The sequence below is a fragment of the Adelges cooleyi genome, unplaced genomic scaffold, assembly GCF_023614345.1.
Source record: "Adelges cooleyi isolate 19-005CV unplaced genomic scaffold, UGA_ACOO_1.1 ACOO_flye_CR_arks_rails_tigmint_CR_PRNA_9, whole genome shotgun sequence".
NCBI classification, from domain to species: Eukaryota; Metazoa; Arthropoda; class Insecta; order Hemiptera; family Adelgidae; genus Adelges; species Adelges cooleyi.
Window position 1 is genome coordinate 11319586 of NW_026096579.1, and position 23142 is coordinate 11342727.

At 32.2% G+C, this 23142-nt stretch overlaps 1 protein-coding gene across 3 annotated transcripts in view; it reads left to right on the plus strand.

The window, feature by feature from the left end:
- Window positions 1-21308, plus strand: part of LOC126847112 (syntaxin-binding protein 5) — a 103313-nt gene extending 82005 nt beyond the window's left edge. Inside the window, exons 13-22 of one of the 3 annotated variants that reach the window (XM_050587170.1) lie at window positions 1411-1453; window positions 9334-9450; window positions 9634-9756; window positions 10435-10548; window positions 10991-11257; window positions 12734-12842; window positions 14124-14207; window positions 17301-17396; window positions 17471-17595; window positions 18294-21308. In XM_050587170.1, the coding sequence (XP_050443127.1) occupies window positions 1411-1453; window positions 9334-9450; window positions 9634-9756; window positions 10435-10548; window positions 10991-11257; window positions 12734-12842; window positions 14124-14207; window positions 17301-17396; window positions 17471-17595; window positions 18294-18559 (1344 nt within the window). In that variant the 3' untranslated portion in view covers window positions 18560-21308. The remainder of the gene's footprint in view (window positions 1-1410; window positions 1454-9333; window positions 9451-9633; window positions 9757-10434; window positions 10549-10990; window positions 11258-12733; window positions 12843-14123; window positions 14208-17300; window positions 17397-17470; window positions 17596-18293) is intronic. The other 2 variants (XM_050587168.1, XM_050587169.1) reach the window with 2 other exon arrangements.
- The last annotated feature ends 1834 nt before the right edge of the window (window positions 21309-23142 follow it).

The window sequence follows — 23142 nt, forward strand, 5'->3', positions numbered from 1 at the left end:
TTTATAATATATACCGACGATATTAAATAACAAAATCATTTAAAAATGCATAATTTAATATACACACACATGTAACTGAATATAAGAGTATTCTATTAAGGATAAACAATAAACATAAACAGATTTTTATGTATCATATTTAATAGTAGTAGGCATATTAGGAGTCAGTTGGAAATCCGCTGTAGTTTTAACTGTATTATTTTGCATACATGCATACCATAGTGTTTTATATTTTTATTGGTTTTAAAAGCAAAAAATTATTATATTTGGGTAACTGCGAACAAATATTATACTGTGTATACCTAGTTTTAGTTATATATTTTTCAATAATTCAATTGGACTTGATGGCCTGCAAAAATTAGAGTAAACATATATAGCATGTACAATTGAAATTTGTCTGTTATAAAATATATAAATAATATTTCTTTATTCGGCAAGTTTTATATTGTTTTATTTTAGGTCTTGAGTAGAATAATAATTAGAAAAAAGTTTTTTGTTATATTTTTATTTTGTTCAATTAAACATCTTAGTATTTTGAATATATAATATATATATACTTTATGTTACGCTTTTAAATTTTTATATTAGTCGAAGGATTAAGTTTCGTTTTATTAATATTAATAACATTTTTCACCATCAATAAATATTTGAAATTTTGTTTCGTTGATTTTTTATGAAACATCGATTGAAAAAGAATGGCAAATAACCGCAATAAAAAGGGGTAGGAATTGAACAAACAAAAAATACATTGTTCAGATTCGCTTCCATTTAAAACTCCAGTAGACATTGATGCATTGATGTCGTTTAAAATAAAATAAAACAATATTTTTATGTAATGACTTGTTGAATGAAAAATGGTACACTACCCCAGTTTTCAAATGTGTATTTCAATTAAACAAAATAATTGATATGACTGTAAATACTATGTTATAATAATGTGCGTTTTAATATATTTTTTTTTTTTTGCCATTTTAGAGTATTTATTTTATACACATTGAATAATACAAATATAGGTACACGGGTATAGAAGGTTGTCAATACTTTTCCGTGACGTGGCCGTATATATTTTCATGTTTGATACTCTTTGATTTTATTTATCGTTTTAGTGTCGAATACATTCATTGTGTATTCGATATAATACAATTTTTATTTAATTGGCAAATAATGCGCTTTTGTATTTTTAACGATAAATGTTACTGTGTGGTGTGTTCAAAATTAGTTTTTCTTACAAAACAATAAATAATTGAATAAATTGGTTTGAAAGAATAATAATAATAATATACTATAATAATAAATGTTTAATAATTAAATTTCCATGTTCTTTTATAACATAATATGAACAATATCTATACTATTATCTAAGTAGTTTTCATTGTAAATAACATTATTGTGCTCTGTAAATGTTTCAAGGAAATAAATGAGACGCGAGAGAGCTGCCCCGACCATAAAATTGGTATATATGTCTTTAAAATTTCATGTCATTTTTATTTTTTATTTTTCTGCTGTGTTTGGATCACGAAATTTTTTTTTCCTTAACATTTTTTTAACCACTAACAATATTCATTATGGAAAATGATTGTCGTTTATGCGTTAAATACATATATACATATACAATGACAATTTTTATGTATTATTATTATTAATCGCATGGGTTATGGAAAGTTGTTTTATATACTTATTTGTTGGTTAGCGTAAAACTATTAAGTATGCCAGCTTTAATAAACAACATGACAAGTTCTATGACAATGGAAACTTGATTGACTCATGTATGTAATATAATATTAACTAACTTAATTTGTTTTGATGAATTTCTGAATACTCTCCAATCGATACTAATCGAACTAACAATAGAGTATTTTGTTTACACGCTGTATAAATTTGATCGCTTTAAAAACATCAAGAGTTCAGAAATTCAGTACAAACACTTGCTAACCATACAAATGAATATTGTAAAGCTGTTTTTTTTTATTCAAATTTGCCTGAATTCACTAAAAATGAATGTACATAATATTATAAGCTGGGCTTAACGTACGAAACAAAACAAAAACAGCAAAAAATTAATTTTGTTTTTAAGCTTGGTTTTTAGTTCAGTTATTGATTTGTGTAAATAATATAAAAGTTTATATTAATAAGTTAATGTAAAAAAATTATCGAATCAGGTGATCGCCCAAATGCCAGTATTAACAATTAACATAATTAAATTATTTTTCTACATAGGGATACGTTTAATAAATTTAATTATTTTAAATATCGTTTAAAGAAAATGTATAATTTAGGTTTATTGTTTCCGACATTCTCAAATATCCTGACACGCGAATAATGTAAGTTTTCCATCTAAAATATAGTCATTTTTCCTTTATAGTAATTTATATACTTAAACTCGGTGAATCCTAAGCGTTTTAAAAGTTTTTCTTCGTGCAAACGTAAGTTTAGAGAGTTTACCCTTACCATGCAAAGAACGGTTGCAAACAAAACGCTAGAAAAACGCTACGGTATACTTTATAAAAAGCACACCAAAAAAAAAAGTCTTCTGAACGAGTATTGGTGCCAGTATCGTGTGGTCAAAATTATACTACAAAATATAAATATGTTCAAAACAAAAAAATTACATAATATGCACACAAAACGACGAGAAATAGTTTTCGATCATAATTTAACTACCACACACGCCAAACATAAATATTGATCATAGCTTCTTCATTCCCACCCGTTTTGTCGGTAGTTAAAAAACAATATAGGTAAAAAAACTTGACCCCTAGACTACTTTACCGGATGTCGAAGAGAAGCGTACACCCATTAAAATTCCCCATAATTCCCCATATGACCACTCCCCAAAAAAATGAAATTAGCCCTTCTGTTAAACTTGCTGGTCGCTTAAAAGGCATAATAACAAAATAAATCGTCTCGTTAAAATTGAGTTACAAAAATAAAAAATAAAAATAAATGTTGTCCATAAGTTTTTAAAAATTGTTTTTAATAATTTCATAACTATTTTTGTTTCTTTTTATCAAATATGTTGTGTTTATTGAAATATTTCAATAAGAAACTAATGATATTAAAATGGCATTGCTCAAATAAAATAATATATTCAAAAGCATTTATAATCAACCAATTATTATTGTTGTGTGGGATATTTTTATATCTAGTATAAAAAATTTCACTATTTTTAATAATCTGCATAACGTTAAATTGTAGGGTTTTGTGCAGAATCGTTTTGAATTTTAGAGTTCGCGTTTCGAAATTTAACAATAACAATAATAGTAGTTTTTTTTTACATAAGTCTTAAACCGTAACGTAGGCAAAGAATCGCCGCTTTTGTAGCCTAAACGAGACAAACAAACATGAGAAAACAGTGAATAAATTATAACTAAACAAGATGGCGGAGATCCATACACGCGATACCGACAGTTGATCAATAATAAAAACATACGTGTACCGTTTATTTTATAACTCCATCACAACAATAATAGGATGGTTTGGCGTTATTTGTCCGGATTGCACCACCGTTTAGAATATAATATTGAGAATGTTTTTTCCGTCTATTGAACTGCTATAGAAAAAAAAAATAATCGTTTTTTTTTTAATATACTTTTGACATTGTCTATTTAAATGTCGGCCGGTGTCGTACATAATTATATTAAGACCACCTGTTCGAAAATGGCTTAAACCAGACAACAGGATTTTCTTAAACTTTTCAGATACTACTAAATTTGACAAACTCGTGGGTGGTGTATTAGATGAAAAGAATAATAATATTCTGCATTTGTTACTATTTGAGTTGAAGTAACGAACGCCTAAAACTCATAATAGTGACTGTATTCAAACAAGTTTTTGTCAATAAAACAGTTTTCTATCTATATTAGCAATATTACTATTTCGTAAATTTGTTAGGCATTTAAAATAATTAACACCGCTATAATAATATGTACATGGTATAATTTTCATTTTATTCTTCAGTATAAAACAAAATTTTATCCCTTTTGAGTTTTGATTCTTAAAGAATTTTTTCATTCATGAAAATCCTTATGTTTTTTCTTATAGTATTTTGTTATGATGATGTTCGTTTGATATGTAGACAGGGCCGCGTATGAACTAATAGATATGTTAAAACAATATAGAAAATGCTTTCAAATTTCCCGTCTACCATCACAATAGATATGTCGCCCATTTAGTATTAACATTAAAAAACCGCAATCCTAGAGAGCCCATATAATGTATTACAAACAAGTACCTGTTATCTTTGTATAGCAAAATAATTTTCTTTAATTTAGAACGCTTAAAAAGCTTTTATCGACACCCTTCTATAAAAAAATCTTATCTTTTATTCTCAGCTTTTAACATTCAGCCTTTTTTTGTTGGGTATGATGATTTATGTTAACAAACCGAATAAGAATATATATTAGAATGTTCATTTTATTCACTCTGAATCTTAAAAAAAGTGAGGTACGACCTTTTCCGTCGGGGGTCGCGTTATGGCTTATCCGTGCTTTCCATAGTATGTTCAAAGACTTTTCATTCAGTCTTTGGCGTGTTCCCTGTAGACGATTCCTTATTAACCGTTTTATATTGGTTAAAGTGTAAACTGGCATTTCGCCAAACATTTTTTTACACGGAAAAGAAAAACGAATAAAAAGTAAAAATCTCGTTACGGGCTTCTTGTGCAGAACCTTTCAATTTGCTTTATACTCGCTCAAACAGTCGACCTCGTGCCTTAATGGCATTAACTTACGGATCGAAAGTCGACAGGGTTAATTTCATTTTGAAATGAAATATAATAATTTCGACCAACGGCAATACCATTGACGATAAAAAAAAAATCATTTTTTTATTTCAATAAAACGACAGCTAAACTACCCTCCGGCATTCGTCGTAAAATCAACGCCGACAGCCGAATTGTATTATATAATAATATGACGATTGTGTCATGATGGGGGACGGGTTGGGGGGAGAGGAAAGGTCATAAATAAACGATATCGGGGGGAACTCGAAAGAGATATTATAAATCGGATTCCACCGACCGAAAATAGAAATTAACGAAATCATAATTTAACAATAATTGTGTGCAGTATACATTTTTTTGAGATCAGCTCGTTTCGCGCGCGCCATCCTCGGTGACTTATTGTCTTAGCGTCTCAGACCTGCAGTTAGGGGGTTGCGTAATGTGTGAATATGAATGGAACGAAAAGTATACAAAAAATTAAAAAAACCAAAAACAAATAAAACCGTTGGTTCAGATAAACGGCATGTGTCTGTCGCCGACATTCGTTACCAAAACGTCGTCGACCAGTCATTTCTCGTTCGGGCCGTCGACGTCGGCGGCGGCATACGGTGGCGTCGGTGGAGGCGGCGGCGGCGGCATCGGCAGCGGCGGTGGCGGTGGCGGTTACGGTGGTGGCGCAAGGTGCGGCGGCGGTCGTACCACGGAGCCAGTGAGGCGGTCCCGGTCGCAGGGCGGCCAACGCAACAAGCTGCAGAAGTGCCTGAGCACCGTGTCCTATTCGGACGACGGTCTGGCCGTGTCCAACCCGCGGTCGTTCTACACGGCTGTCGACCACCGACACAACCTACTTGCCACCAGACAGTATTGCAGTTTTGGTAGTACAAATCGCCTATAAATATAATATAATATGTGTACTTTTAAAATATCTTGTCTTCCGATTGTTTTTTATCTTTATTTTATTTTCCATATCTGAAAAAAGTATAATATTATATTTTTTTAAAGACAAAAAAAAAGTATGTTACGTGACCTACCTACTTCACGATTTTTCAATTTATTGGTTTTTTGAACTTATTTTTTTTTTTTTTTTTTGCTGTACTATGTTGTTGAACCTATACTATCATCACTACCACCACCCGACACCAATATATTATTAGTATTTAACCATTTTTTGTGTTTTGTCGTTATACGTCATCCTTGGTTACGTTGAGTAATTATACTACCTACTTATATACACTTATGTACTTCTTCTCTAAATAATAATATCATATGCGTATACATCATAGAACACTATTAATTAGAACAACATATTTTGTTCATTTTATCTCAAAATTGTTGTTGTTTTGATTTTTGATAATTTTTTTTTTTTTTTGTTATTAGTACCCTCGCCTAATAATATTATTATCACCATAGTCGACCCGTTAGGTTTAAACCCGAAGTCGTTCACTCGCCGCGCGCTTTAGCAGTAACGCAACCGTGGATCCCTCAATCCCAGAGAAAGCTCCCTCGGTCAGGACAGTTTCCATTGCCCCCTATTGTACATCCTTCGTCGTGTCGCTGTGCTTTAACGAACACCCTATACCAATTTCATAGAACCTCTAATTTTCTCTACCAGTATTACAATTAAATTATACTACCTGAAAGCAACCAGTCGAGTAGCCACACGGTATTATTAGTGTGTTGTTTACCCAACGACAATAAATAATAATTGTGTTTTCCAAAAAGCGCAATGCACAACGGTACTACTGGACACGTATACATTACTGTATGTAGGCAGCCGGACTACAACGGGGGTTATTGAAGTAATCATTTCAAATTCGAATCGCGTCCATCCGTTGGGCAAACTATTCGACCAAAGTTTTGTATAGTCGTTAACTTAGCCTGTACACACAAATCCCTTTTTGCTTTAATTATAGTACTCAAATACCACACATACACACATATTACTAGTAAATTCTCGAATTTCGCTGCTTTGAAGTCCTTTGCGAGTTATTTCGAGACTAAAGGGCCTCGCACAGACCAATATTAAAATTCCAAACAACAAAACGATAGTTATTTATTTGTCAACTAAGACAACTCGTGGCGGGTTAGATTGATAAAGAAAGGGGGTGTTTAAATGTTTTTCTTGTGCTGTCTAACGCACGTTACGATGATTAATTATTTTAAAAGTGTGTTCAATTACATGTGCGTAACAAAGTATAGTAATATGTTAAATAGGGTTGAAATGTCTCCGATTCGTATTTTTCAGTATAAACTTTCCTGATGGAATCGTTAACTGTTTATATATGTTTCGCCTCTTTTGAAATCACTGGTGCTTTAATGGCCCATTTCGGTTAAACGTTAATTAATGAATTCATTGGGTAATGAAATTTACGGGCACATGGTTATCGCGTATATCCTCATCTCGGTGCGACCGTTCCGCATAATACAACGGTATTATTGCCAAGCACTGTGCCCACCTGGGGTATAACATAGTAATTTATAATACAATTGTGTGGTGTCGCTATTTATCGATACCTAATGTAACTTATAAAGTATATATACATTTCGCATCGACCTTACACGATAAATACATTGTCCTCCATTTATAATATTGTAACGCGGGAGTTGGATTAAATAAAACTTGATAAGTTTAATATTGGCTAAAGGCTAACCCACGACTAAACAAATCTGTTTTATTAATTTATTACATTTTGTATTTTCCTCTTAATCTTATTAACATATATTATTATTTTTGACGAAGTATCCATCATTTTGTCGTGTGACAATAATCGTCATTATTGTTAAGTTGAATGAATTGAAAACTTTCTTCATGCTCATTGCTCAGGCCCCGCGCTGCTCCCACATTCACTTCCACCGTTTTTACAAGTTACTTAATGAACAAGGCGATTGTTACATCCTTGCTCGAGTTTTAAACAATAATTACACTAAGTAGGATTGCTGTCACGGGTACAGATAACATACTAGATTGCTAACTAGTGATAACAGGTGAAGCTGAAATACGCCATATCTTAGCTGTCGGGTATCGGGCACTTTATGCACGATAGGGTTATCATACTGGATCGTTAATTAACTCAAATGTTTCTGTTGAAACTATATTATCATAAAAAACAAATGATAGCTCGCCAAAAGCCCACAGCTTATTTTGGTGGAAAAAGCGGATTCGATCAACTTGATGGACAACACCAAGTTAGCAACCTATTTTGTTATCTATATCCGTGTTTTAAGTATAGCCGCGGTGATGTGTAACTACCAAAACTCAAGAATTGTGCTGTCTTATCTATGTGAAACATATTATTTTTATAGTTTTATGGTCACAACACTATCGCCTCTTGACTTCTTCTTATAATAATAATTGTGTGTACACCGTTTACTGCTTTCTTTCGTCTGGACGTCCATCCGTATACCTACAGTATTGTGTTACACACCCTTTGAGTTAAACACAATTACCATCGCCATCATAACCATTATCATCATCAGCAGCATCAGCATCATCGTCACTATCACTGTTTACCACTATGTATTATATTATACTATTATATGTCTTTGCCGCAGACCATCTCTATCTATAACATGTTTTACACTATCAATCTTTCTAGTGTGTTATATACGTCTGTAACCGTAGACTCTATTATATTATGTGTACTCACGAGTTCCTTCTTTGTCGCGTGTGTGCGCTCCATGTATTTATATTACATTCTACGATATTAACAATAATAATAATAATAATACAAACCTATCAGAAGTCGCAGAAGATCCGACTCGCTGTCGTGCCAGCTACGTCCGTCTTTGAAGATTCCCATTTATGTACCTCTATGCGTTAGTAATAATAATAATAATAAAAGGCGCTTGCCTAGGATTTTTTTTTTATCCGAACACTACTGTAAAATACTGTCCATTATACAACTCGATATTGTTGTAAAACGATCAATACCCTTTATCCGCGTAATACGATATTTTTATCATCCGTTGAACAATGTGTATCATATTATATACAGTGTACAAAAACAATATACCTATATTATAATTTAAATTATCGATACCTTTTCGAATTACATAACTCATAAAAGAAAAGCAAATGAAATCCGTTTTGCAAACGCTGTACAAATAACGTTAATAAGATAATAAGAAGTAAAAAACAAATAGTTGAATATTGCGTTTTTTCGCATTATTCTCGAAGAGAAATAAAACGAATATATATTTTTTTACCGTCACATGTACATAATGCTTGGAATGCATACACTCTTTTATATGCATGCAAATCCTTTTTCGCTGTCTATATTTTCTCTAATGCTTTGCACCGCATGTTACATGTATAATATAAAATGTAGTAAATTTATCTAAATAATACTGATCACATAATCTAATATGGCGTTGTGCACGTGCATGCATGTTACTATTAAATACTTGAAATACATTACTGGGTCGCACATTAGATATTATTATCTCGTCTTTTTATTTCTAACTGGCATAATGAAATCACATCAATTTTTTTCTTTCAAATATATATTTTATACTACATCACCTATTTCTTTTTCATTAACAAAATAAAAATACATATTTTCACGTATACTTACGGTTGTTTTTTTTTTTCTATTTTTTTCACGCGTTTTCAGACAAGTTGGACAGCTCGTTTTCTAGATCTCGAAGTTCAAGTATGTCGAGTTTAGATAATATTACCACGGAGACAATACAGTGTTTGACGTTTGGCGATTCCTACACGAAGAAATCCGGTATCTAATGTGTTTTACGAATTTTCTCCTTTTTTTAATTTTACCTGTACTAAACCCCATTATACATCCAAGTTTGCCGTCCGTCAGTTTTTTTTTTTCATTCTTTCTTTACCTCCTTTTTAATATTTTCCCCAAAGCATTCGTTGTTTTTTGTTTTACTAACTTACTATTTTTTTTTTATAGATCCGTCTACCTTCCCGACCCTTTGGATAGGCACTAGTGTGGGTTCAGTGCTCACAATAATGATCAATCTACCACCCTCCGGAGAGCCCAGAACCCCGCAATCTGTAAGCGTTGCCCCTTGTGGTTAGTATAAGTATATTTATATATATATATACACACACACACATTTCTTCTTTTTTTTTTTTGGTTTGATACGTGTACGAAATTACTCCGTGCTCACAAAAACGCTAACCTTTTTTTGTTCTGTCGAAAACGTCCTTCCCGGTTTTTTTTTTAAATATATATTTTTTTGTGCGGTCGTGCAACGATTTAGGTCACTCGATTCTCGTTAGGGTTATAATTTGTCGATTCGACTTTAAACTCGGTGACCGGACGATGACTAAAATGTATAACCGGCGAAACGTTTTGAATCCGTAGATTTACCTTCATTTATAATATTATTTAAAAAGCGGGTCCACTTTTATTTGAACAAAATCAAAAAGTATTTTTCGTAAACCGAAAAACGCGCGCCCTCTTCCTTCTTCTTTCATATCGAGGAACCACAGAGTAAATGGAAGCAGAAGGGTTACTTTCAATGTAAACAACAATTAATAATAATGTATAGCATATAACACGGTTACATTATAGTAGTGTAGCCTTAAGAAGATGGCCGCTGTGTTATTGTGTGATAAGTATCTTCACCGTGTTAACTTTCATCAGTGTCTGGGGCCTAGTTGAACTTTTCACCCGTGACCAACGGGGTTTTAATTATTCATTCAAATGATTTATATTCTGTTTACCGTATTCGTATGTGGTGTGCAGGTACAATTTTCAGACTAAAAGGCGGAGTGCTTACCACGTCGTTCTTGGACTGCAATGGCGCTTTGATACCGTACGCGTACGAAGCGTGGAGAGACGAAGGCCGAGATAAACAAAGTAAACATAAGAAGAATGCATGTAAAAAATATCTTTTGCGTCGATTTCGTTTTTAACAACTTGACTACGAAGCATTTTTTTAAACTTCAATTGCCTGCCCATGAGATCCAAAATGGGATCTCACTTTTTAAAAATCGAAAAATCTATGTGGAAACTCTTCATTTGGATTCTATCGATATATGTGTAAAACATTAGAATCAAACAACAACAAAATAAACCTTATCATTTTTTTGGAAGTTTAGGTGTATAAAAATGTCATGGCGGGAAGTAAAAGTTCGCGAGATCCCAAATAAGAGTATCTTGGCAGTCAAGTTGTTAAATTGAATTTGAACACGAATCAATAACGATAGTGTAATTTGATGTTTAAAAACGAACCGATTATCATTGTTTGATATTATTTTATAACAATAAGAAAAACCTTTTTTGTGTAACGCTCCATCAGAGACGCCTACGAAAAACCCCGGCGGACTCAGTCGCATGTCGCCCGCGCTCACCGGTAGTTCGGAGAGCGTGTCCAGCAACCCTGGAGCTGCTGCTGCCGGCTTGCCTCAACAGCAACAGTCGCAAGTGTCGTGCGACCGGCAGTTCGTCACCATTGTCAGCGAGAAACAGGCCAGAGTCGTGGCTTTACCTTCACAGAACTGCGTTTACAAACATCAAATAGCCGACGCCGACTTTGTGGTCAAGTCCGAAGTCGTATCCGTCAAAGGTAATATGCTCCAATACGGATATAGCCGTGGCACGACCGTAGGGGGGGGGGCAATTTGAGGGGGACTTAATTGTGTTTAGCACCCTTACTTTTGAAATTAGTACCCCCAACGTATTTTTTAACTTTTGTCAACTAACTAGATTCTTTCCTTGCACTAAGACGTATAACTATAAAAAGAAACTGAATAAAAAAAACATTTTTTTTTTTAACAAATATGAATTACAGACCACTCGGTAGTTGGTCACGGTAACATTGATATCGTTTGTTGAATGGTGCCAAAAATAGGACTTGTTCTATCAACAAAAACCGTGTGCTCGCCAGTGCCATTCCTTAAACTAGTATACTTTTTGTAATTCACACAAACCTCGAGGCTAGTATACAAGCTACCGAGCTAGGGATACCATAATAACTGTAAGCGTGTGAAAATGGCTCTAACCTATTTCGTAGCTGATCGTAGTTTGTCGAAACCAGTGTCATTAGTAATACTGTTTGTATACATAGTATATACATATATGCACACGAATAGTAATAGCGCCGAAAGCTTTTTATTTTAATTGTCATGTTTTCCACAGCTTCATATACGTTTTGCTCCTTTGTTACTTTTTAAATCATCCTTCGTTGCTTTCATGTTACACTTGTATATGTACTCTTTATGTACAGTAATCCATCTTGCACCCGTCTGCGTGTTTTGTACAAATACAATACCGTTCCATTTGAATAAAAGATCAAAAATCAAAGAGGTTTTTTTTTTATCAAAATACATAATGTAAATATGCGTTGGAAATAATGTATAGGCTGGCTCGTGTATTTTGCTTTAAGTTTTTGCCATCTTTAAAATGTTGAACGTTAATTTAAGTAAATACTAATAATAAATACAGCGAAACGGATTTTTATTATCCGTTTCGCAAGAAAAATCAACGTTAACTTTATTGGTATTAATACTGTCATACTAGCACTGCATCTACGGTAAGAGTGAATAAAAATGCCTCGCTGTTTCGCTTTTACTAGGTATTCGATCTGTTTGGTATTATTAATACTTGAATAATTTATGTTGATTTCTATTTTACCAAATAAATTTGTGTAACGTCATCTGAAAGAGATGTTCTGAATTCAACAGTAATTGACACTATTAATCACAAAGAGTCTTACGTTTTTTAAAGTACTACACCGTGAGTAAACATAATCTAAAAATTATACTTTTTATAAACCCCTATTTAAATGATTTAATAAAAAAACATATTATTCGCATCGGGAGAAACTAATAAAGAAAAAAAAATGTTAATAGTTTCACTTTACATCTTAGCATCACGCTCTGATATATTTTTTTGCTATACGCCAAAGTATAATATAGTAGTATTAAGTATGTGGTATGTTAGCACCTAGATATTTGCCACAAAATCACACTACCCTTGTAACTCGATACTCTATCCGTTTTTGTAATAAATTATTTAAATTGCAATAATATTATGTTCACAGATAGTGTGTGCCTGGCGTGTTACATATCTAACGGCCATATAAACATCTTCAGTTTGCCTAGTCTCAGGCTTCTAGTAGACGTGGATTTCCTGGCTCTATCCGACTTAAGGTATGCTTTATGTGTTCTACTTATTATACTTTTATATTTTGTGTACACCCATTCCTCCTTACTCGTTTATACTTGACAAATACGACGATGATTATTTTAGTGAAAATGCATAATATCAATTAACATTATATTTTCGGACAATGGTAATTACCTAGTATTTTGTCAACGCTTGTGAGTTCCATTTAAATGTAAAATATTGGCAACGGCCTATGGCGGATGTATGGCAATAAATATTAAATAAAGATAATGTTAAGAAGATGAGCCTCACATTGTCGTCGGAGCGTGAAAGAAACACGCTCTATAGGAATCGGGGCGAAAAATTTACAACAATCGATATGAGTATATTTTTTTCATCTTGTGTTATAGTAGTATACATAGAGGTTCTATCGGTTCACGTTAAAATGGCTTTACGCCATGTCAACCGCGATGAAAACGACCTTACTTGTTTCACACCCGACTGTATACGGCCAAATGTGCATAGATAACACCGTAGTCGACTGGAAATAATATCCCTTCATATTACTTACACGGTGAACACATTGTGTACATACGACGCATCAGATTTTTTTTAATTTTCCCTGGTCGACAAACAGACCTCTGAAGCAATTTTGAGTCGACCCATATAGGTCAATCGGTTTTTTCGAACTACTCGATTATCAAAGTATATTAGGCAAATATTGCATAAATTACAATTATTATGTTGAGTGTAAGTTGTTTGCAACAATCAGTTAGTAGATAATTTTCAATGATCTATTGTCTTTGTTAACTACACTTAATGTGTTTGTTTTATTGGTCAACGTCAAGGAAGGCTGTAGATTGAACGATTACGTTAAGAACTCAGATAAAGTATTGGTTGTTTAAAAAAAAACTTACGGTTCTAGACCACATCAGTTAGATAGCGTTAATAATAGTTAAACTAATATAATTGACAAATTCCATAAAAAAAAACAGAGGACATTACTAAATCTTTGGGTATGCAGCTGGTTATTCCATCTACAGTCGAGGCTACTACCGAAATCAGATTTAGTTTGACCAATAGTGACACAGTTCAAAGCTTTGTTGTGTCAACGACTGCAATTATTATACCAAACGTGTTTTCCTTGTGCCGACACGTTTTGTATACACTCAGTATTAAAAAATATACATTATTGTTATTTTGAACTCCTAAAAAAAACCCGTTTAGGTGCCAAAATAACATTTTATAAAATATCGGAAGCTTATCAGCGAAGACGACGAGGTTTATTGGTTTTTTAATATCTCTATGGTTTGTATTGTGGCCAGTTTTCAGACCCAGAAACAGGGCATAGTTGACCCAATGTTATCCATATGGGGCCAACAGATGTTTGTCAATGAAGACACTGACCAGTAAGTCATGAACCGAATCGAAGGAACGCTACACACAACACACACACTAAACATAATATACATACCGTGTACACAGTTGTCGACGAGAGTGAACTGTTAGACCTGGTGGAAATTGTATTCCATCCGAACATCGGATTTCCTTTTCAATCGATTTGGCCAAAAATAGCACGGCATTTTTATTTTCTTCCCTCGAGGACGGTAAACCTCAAATTTTCCACTCGGCGGACCTGTTGGTGTTGTCGCCATCTTGTGGACTTACCGCTTTGTTTCGTTTATTGACAGACGTACCTACTCGGTATCTATATCTTCAATTTTGAACTACTATTGAGTACTATTATATTATATTATATTGTTTATGAATAAATTATAAAAAAAAACCCGTTGTTAATACTTATTGTTTCGCCTGTTCATTAATATCGCGGGAAATTTTGTGAGTTAAAACTTTTCTGACGTTTTATGTCAAACCCGGCCTGTACGCCTCAGCTAATATATAACAGCGTATGGTAGAAACTGCATATACACCGACAAGTGGTAGTTTAAGTGCAGGGTACGCGGATATTAAGTCGCGTGTGATCGTCCGACAGCCAAGCGCAAAAGTTTTAAATCGTATCCTCCTTATCTGGGTCGCGTCGTATCCCCTTAAAACCATATAGTATGTGTTAAAGTAATCCGACGATGGTTGTCTAACAGTTGGCGCTCGACACACACACACACACACAACACAAACTGTACAGTCACACATTTGCACTTAAATCGGTTTTGATTAATCTTCTTTATTCGTATAGTATATAATATGTTAGGGTGATCCTTTCTTTATTTATTTTTGTTTGTACAGTTTCTTTATTATTTTTCAAAAACGCGAATACGCCAAATTTCCACGGAATTAATAATTCTTAGTTAGCTCAAAGAGAGTTAAACAGGAATAATAATTCTATTGGGAATTCTGTTGTTCGTCTAGGTTTTCGACATAAATGTCATAAATGACATTGAATTTTCGGGGAAATCTTGTGCAAGAGATGCAATTTAAGGGTGAATTTGCTACAGTATTATCATGGTATTACCCGATTAAGAACTATTAGTTAGAATTGCTCAATTTGTATTTCCATTTATAATAAAAGATATTTTTATAAATGTATATTTTTCATGTTTATGAGACTTTTTAATAACCGTATTATTTTTTGTTTAAATGACATCGGCGAAATAATTTATTCAACTTTTATTTAGGTTCCAATAAAATTGTATTCGGCAAAACTTTAATAAAACTCATCGATTTTAATATTTTCGGTCTTAAGCTAATGGAGTACTATGAATAAAACATATAGGTATATATCGAGTACTTTGGGGCACGCGTTCTCGTCGTTCAATTTCGTGGAAACTTGGCATACTCGCGTTTTTAAAGATAATAAAGAAATTGAGAGAGTCTCCGGTACAAAACAAATAAAAATACAAGTTTAAATAAGGACACTTTAATATAAGTATGTATATTATATACCCTAGCCCTACCTATATCCTTCGGCATGAAAACCTTACCCAGTAACGAAAACCCTGCTTCGTGGTAAACGCGCTATAATTGTGTTATTGTATTGTGATGACACGCTTAGCTTTTACACCCTTGCCTGTGTGTTATTCCTCGTCCGTACCCCTTACCCTATCACTACGTTTATTGAATGCACCACGTCGTACGCTGCACATCGGTCTCCAGAAATATTTAAATTATTTAAAGAAGAAAAAAAAATAATATATATATACAGTTTTTATTATTATGCAAAAGATCAACCGGTAGTAGAAAATTTAAATGTCAGATACCGGTGTCATTTTTCAATACAATTTTGCTTTATTCTTTATTTGTTGTTCTATGACCGCGGTGCAGCGAGTGGTTTACTTACCCCGAGCTTTCAATATTTATTTTTATTTTTATTTTTTGCATGCCCTTCCAACCTAACCGTTTTATGTTGTTATCCAACGGCTGTGAGAAATAATAGATATTTCGTTTTTGTAACAGTACCTACACCGTAAAATAAGTAAACGTAAATTTGATAAAAAATGTTTGATATAATACACGGGAACGTTATCGCGTTGCCATTCCAACGCAATCCATTATTACCCTTACACCCTTCAATTTTTTTTTTTACCATAATTTCACACTTTGTTTTTATCTCACTCACAACCCCGATCATAGTGCGATCTTCTTCTTTCGTCTGTCCGACACACACCCTTATATTTGTGTTTTGTTTCCATCTATACTATGTTTTTGTCTCTACAATATACCTTCGGCGTGTTTTATTTGATTATAACCACGTCACGCACGTCTCCGTCGTCTGGAAACTCGTTACTATTACATAATTACTACTTTGACCGGTCAAATAAATAATAATCTTCGGTTGTAATCCAAATTCGTACGAGTTCTTGGAAATCAGACGGAGACACTCTGTCATTCGCACGAACTATGTTTTTTTGAAATTTCTTATAGAAAAAGCACAAAAAAAATGTACATATCAATACAGACTAATATTGTCGAAGCGTTCCTATGTGTGTACGGAGTTGTTTTCCTTCCCTTCCAGTTCCTGACGAAATCAAGCACAAGTAATACAAAATTGTGCTAAATAAGAATGGCCGGTCTGTCACATAGTGTACGATACAAGTTGTATGAGTGTTAGAGATTGGTCGCAATTAACACACTAGATTAATACCGTTGTATATTGTTGTTGTATCATTAAACGTGTTTAACTGTGTTGTTATTATATTATAACACTACGTTCGTATACAAAGGCCATAGCCTACGGGCTTACGACTGTATATTGTCTATAAACTAAGTTGTACATCGATTATAGTCTATATAGCGTCCGTAGATTTCCGTTTTAATATTCGTATTATATTATACATATATATATATTATATTAGGTACGTTGTATACACAACTGACAAATGTATAGTGTGAATACGCCCAACATTTTTTATTTTTTTATGTTTTCCCTTTTTAGTTTTATTTATTTATTATTTTTTGTCATGTCATGTCATGTTATTATTTATTGGATTGTTTTACTCGATATTTTGCTCAATCGTGACATTCCTAACACTTTTGTTTTCGTATAGAATCGCCAAGACGTTTTGCTTTAGCAACAGAGGACACGGGTTGTTCCTGAACACGCCGTCGGAATTACAAAGGTTTTCGGTTTCCGCAGAGTTTTGGTAAGTACATGACGTGCCAGACCGTTTAAGTTCTAGTTAAATGAACTCACGTGTGCGGTGTATGTGTGTTCTAGTCAAAGTCTACCGGAAATGATGGGTGAACTTTTCCAACCGCACGAGATGCCGGAACCGCCGAAACAAAGTTTCTTTATCGGCCTCTTCGGCGGCGGATCAAGATCTATCGACCGCGAAGAACTATGTACGCACACTTATGGTTTTAAACACGTTATTTAGTAATATTCTTACCGTGGGTCAATTGAATGCAGTCGCTTGAACCTATTAAAAACTACTGAACAGTCTTTTCACAGTAACATCTATCAAATCCTGATTCAGGAACCAGAAATTTGTCCATAGTTGGGTGTACTAGGTGGTACTTCTCGGGCTTATTGTAGTTTTTAGGCCAGCAGATTTTATTAGACGGCTTTTGTTTATTTTTAAAAATAACCATGATACCGGGAGAAAGCTATTTGATAACCTAGAGCTTTAATATGCTTAGCCGTGTTTTGTTAGGTTAGGTTAGGCCTTTCGTTTGCTCTTCTGTCAAATATTGCAGCAGCACCATTTGACCAGCGCATATACTTGCGTTCTACATCGATTCAGCTTTTTCATTTTTGGCGTAGATACTTCACCATTCTGCCCGTAGTGACGATTTTCATTAGTGAAAGGTTCATTATTTACTGAAAACGTAATTGAATATACACATACATATTGACAATCAAATGATTAATCTATTGTATTTAATATGTGGTCTATTTATCTTAATGATGATATTTACCTTGGGGATTATTTCCGTTAAAAAAAAAACTAAACTCTACAGTTTAAACTTAAAAAAAAAAGCGATTTGATATTTTCTATTCTGTATTTAATTGCATATTTTTCTTATTTCATCGTTTACAGTTGGTGAATCCAGCAGCGGTAAAGCACCGAAATTGGTGGCCAAGCACATTCCGGGTCCTTCGGCGCAGTTAGACGCTATGGGAAGCCGAGCTAGCACGGCGGCCAGCGAGATATCTCGAGCCCATCAGTTGGCCTTAGAGCGTGGAGAGAAACTTAGCAATCTAGAAGACAGGACTGCCAGAATGATGACTGAAGCAGATCAGTTCTCTAGTAACGCCAGGGAGCTGCTGCTAAAGAACAAGGACAAACGCTGGTATCAGCTGTAGGAGGTTTCCGCCGTTTCTCAGTTTTCTCACTCTTATTATCGTATTATTATACACATACACGTCATTTGTGTACATAAAAAAAACTAACTTTAACGTTCTTCCAAAATATATTAATAATAACAATAATATAATTTTCTAACTACGATCAGTTGGTATTTGGCTTTTCAAAAAATTACTAAATTTGCGGTCAACGTCTTTTTTTCTTCTTTTACCTAAGTTATAATATATTGAAATGATATCAGAATACCGGTGCCATGGTTTCAGAACACAATTCCCTTTGGTATTTTGGTAAATATTGTATAGATACCACAATATAATATAATATAGACGCCTATTATCGTTAAATTATTCCCGTTAAAAAGGGGAAAATTGATACATTTAGTACTTATAAAATATTTATATATATATATATAAACACATATTTATATTTGTTGTTCGTTATTGAGTAGGAATATTTTTCTGTTATATTTAAAACAATACTTTTTAAACTATTATACAATTATAGGTAGGTTAAAACGATAAGTAGTACTCGGAAAGTGTATAACGTTAAGTTACACATAATAATAACAAATAAAGAAAATTCATAAAACGGGCTGTGGTTTTAGGAATAAGGTAGTATTATTATATTATATCTAATTATTATCGTGGTAATTAGTATAAATTAACTCATGTTAGAACTAGACACGGTTGTATTAATATTATGTGTAAAATAATCTAAAATAATTATAAAACAAAATTAACGTACATCACTGTCTCTCTTTCACAAAAAAAAAAAATAGATGCTATAAAATTAATAACCTGGCGAGCGTATTCGAGCGCAATTTATATAATTTTACAATCACTTACAGAGTATTTAAAATGATCACGAATCAGTAATTTTTTTCTGTAAATTAATTGAATTTAAAGAGCATAAAATCATTGTTAAATAATATGATCAAAACTAGTTTAATTTTTTTAGATGGTAAATTTTTCAAGTTAAACAGTGTTTAACGATCTACCTTTTAAATTAATATGCGAATCAAGTAAATACTCAAGTATTTTTAGGAAGTTACTCTCCAAAACTGTCGCTTGTTGTTATTTTTTTTAATTGATCGCCGAAGTTTAATTTTAGTCAATTATTATATTAAAGATAATCTTTGGCACGGGTTCAACTAAAAAAAAAAAAACAAACCGTTTAAAAACAAAATTACTGTCTTAAGAAATTTTAAAAAACTGAAAATATAATTAATGTGTTTGTGTGAGTAGAGGAGTAAACTCATCAAGTATGATGCGATTTGTGCCTTAAAGTATATAAGATAGTTTGCAGTACTGTATTATGTGATAATTTTAATTCTAATAATACAGATTCTAGTATAGAATATATAACCAAACCTTAACGTATATTGAAAAAAAATATGTTTTTGACTTGTTTCTAGTTTTTATTTTATTTTATTAATTCTTCTTCTACTTATTATAATAGTATTATAAACGATAAAACTATACACATTATGTATAATATTATACGCTTGGAAACTGAAGAATATTAGTAGGACCCTTTTTGATGGTCCAAAGCCTAAAAAATAACAATAAATGTTGTTCGTTGGCTTTACACGTCTCACTACCAAACTCTTTTCCGAGATGAATTCGCCAAAAAAAATACCCATCCCTTCTCTCTGTATATTCAAGTAGTACTAAACTACCTTTAAAATTAAACAGGATACACTGTTAAAAAAAATAGTTTTTTGAAGAGGAAGAGGAGGAGGAGGAGGAAACTTGCTTGAATATTATACAAAATAATAAGTATATTTCATTAAGTAATATGATTTTTTGTTTTGTTTTGTCTACAATTATATTTTTTTATGTATGTGTGTATAAATTGTTGTTTCAATCGAGACGTCCTGTGCTTATAATAGGCGTTATGTATAGCTTAGGATGTATGTACATTTTTACGAACACTAATATCCAATACGCATTAACAATTTTACATACTAAAACTTCTTCTTAGGCCTTAATTAATTAATTATTATTATTTGTATTATATGGACTGTTCACTGTTGTTCTAAACGCATTGACCTATACAAACAAACAAAACTCACATACATGTTGTATTATTAAGTTGCTATCGTTTTACGTTATACCTATAGTGATTCTTAAAATTATAATTTTTAATTTTAACAAAACTTATGTGTACAAGGTAAGTTATTGTACGCGTTCGTCTATTGTTGTTTTCGCGCTTGTTCCAAACGTTAAAATACAAATTTGCTTTTTCAAAATAAACGACAATGGCAGACAACCCTTTTCAAAAGCCATCTTGTCTGGTGTGAAACGGTTGTAAGCATATTATGTGTATATGCACAATTTGCGGGGGGCTTAGGTGGGCTAGTACCACCCTTTTTAAAACTAGCCCTCCAAAATGGTTAACATTTTTTATATTAAGTTACACGGGATGTGGGCTTTATAAATGTTTTCGGTGTTCAAGCCCCCTCATTTTATGCCCCTGGTACTAAGAATTATGCTTTGTGCGCGAAACGAGCATAAACAATAACGAACGGGGACAATGAATTGCTTACCAAATAATGTGATATGAAATTATTAATATTTTAATGTATTATAAGAATATATATACGATATTATATAGTATGAGATCCACTGGTTATGCATCGTTATGTTGACACTTTTTTTGTAATTATTATTATTATTATTATTATTATTATAATTGTGTTATAACTGATGACATCGTTGGGGTTAATAAATATTCTTATTAATTATAGTGCGATTATCGCGTTTAGGTTAACAATATTTAGGTATACACAATATACCAATTAAGCATAATATTAGGATTAACCCAACGGAGAATCACGAACATTTTAGGTGTTCGATATCTCTTTCATTAAATTCATCATTTGTCTGTAAAGTTATATACATTTCTTTTTTGCACGCCTAAGTGATACTGCCGACCGCCTCTTCCCCTCCACGACGTTATTTTGGGAATTTTCTTTAAAAAACGCTCCCTGGCTTTTTGGTATACTAAAATGTTGTATAAAAAAAAAAAAGACAATAAAAACAGGAGTATATGAGAAAGCCATATTTTTAGAATGCTCTTTTGTGTGTTATTTATTTTTTGAGCAAACCAGTCTTCCTTAGCATACAAATACTGAGGGGTTTATCGTTTCGGTCGTTTGTTTTATTAGAATAATTGTACTTTAACAACAATAACTATAATAATATTATGTCGACGAAGGATATCGGATTAAAATTGCGTACTTAGGCGTGTTGTTAAGTAATTTAAATTAAAACATCGAGCGTTGCAACACTTACTTTATATAATATATTATATACATATATTATTATAAATAATATTATATGATATTCTTGTAAATTGTCTTGGATTTGAATGTATAATATAATATATGAATGCGAAAGTAAAATATTATTATTATTATTATTAATATTACTATTGCAGTCACTACACTACTAGGACGGATACAAATAAATCACGATGAACCCTTTTTATTTCTAAACAGATCCTTAAGGCTCTCAGCCTTTTTATTGTCATTCGAAATCGCATAGGATTTATTATTAAATATTTATAAATTGCTATAAATATTGTGTACTGTAAAACGAAAAATCAAATTTTAACTCAATGTTAGATGGCAAAATGTATAATATTTTATGGAAAATATGTATTATGTAAAAACAAAGAGAATATGTTAAGTAGGTATCTATTATTATAAAAAAATAAGTGTATTTAGTTTATTATTTTTAGTATAAATGTATAATGATAATTATTGAAAAATGTTATAGCTTCTAAAATGATTGTTATTTTTTTTTCTCGAAAAAATGTAATTGCATTTTGCATTAATTTCGTTCGCTAAGAATATTCAATATTATTATTGTAATGTTAGTATACTATTATAGGTATAAACCTAATATAATTTTATCGACTACCGTTAAAATATTCTATTGTTTGTATAATAAAAATGCAGAACTATTATTTTAGTTATGTTTTTTTCTTTCATACTTCGTTATTAGCTCTTAATGTTTGGTATTGGATTTTGTGAGCAAATCATATAATGTAGATCTAATTTGGTTCTCTTTGCAAACAAAACTTCAAATATTGTTGTACAGTTTAAATTATAAGCAGAGAGTATATACTATAATGTTTTATAGAAAGAAAAATGCATAATAGATGCTCCAATGTGGGATTACAAAAAAGAAAAATAATTTAAAATTGAATGCGAGCAATTTGCAGGGTGCTTTAGAATAATAATTAAATTTTAGGTCGGTCGTCTATGTCTTATGAGTTATGTAAAATACTCTAAATTTAATACAACAATGCTATCAAAATATCTGAAACTATAACATCTATGGTTAAATATACATTTTCTTAGTAGTAACCGTGACATTTCAAAAGCACAAAAGTTAAATGAAATATAAATATAATATGGAATGTATTGTATTTCTTAAAAGGAAGAATATTTGCAATATATATAATCATTTTAGTGAATTATTAATAACTTTGTAAAAACTATTGTACATGTACCGATTAAATATGTTTAACGCCCAACTGTTTGTAGAAGTAGACTACATTACTGACTTACTAT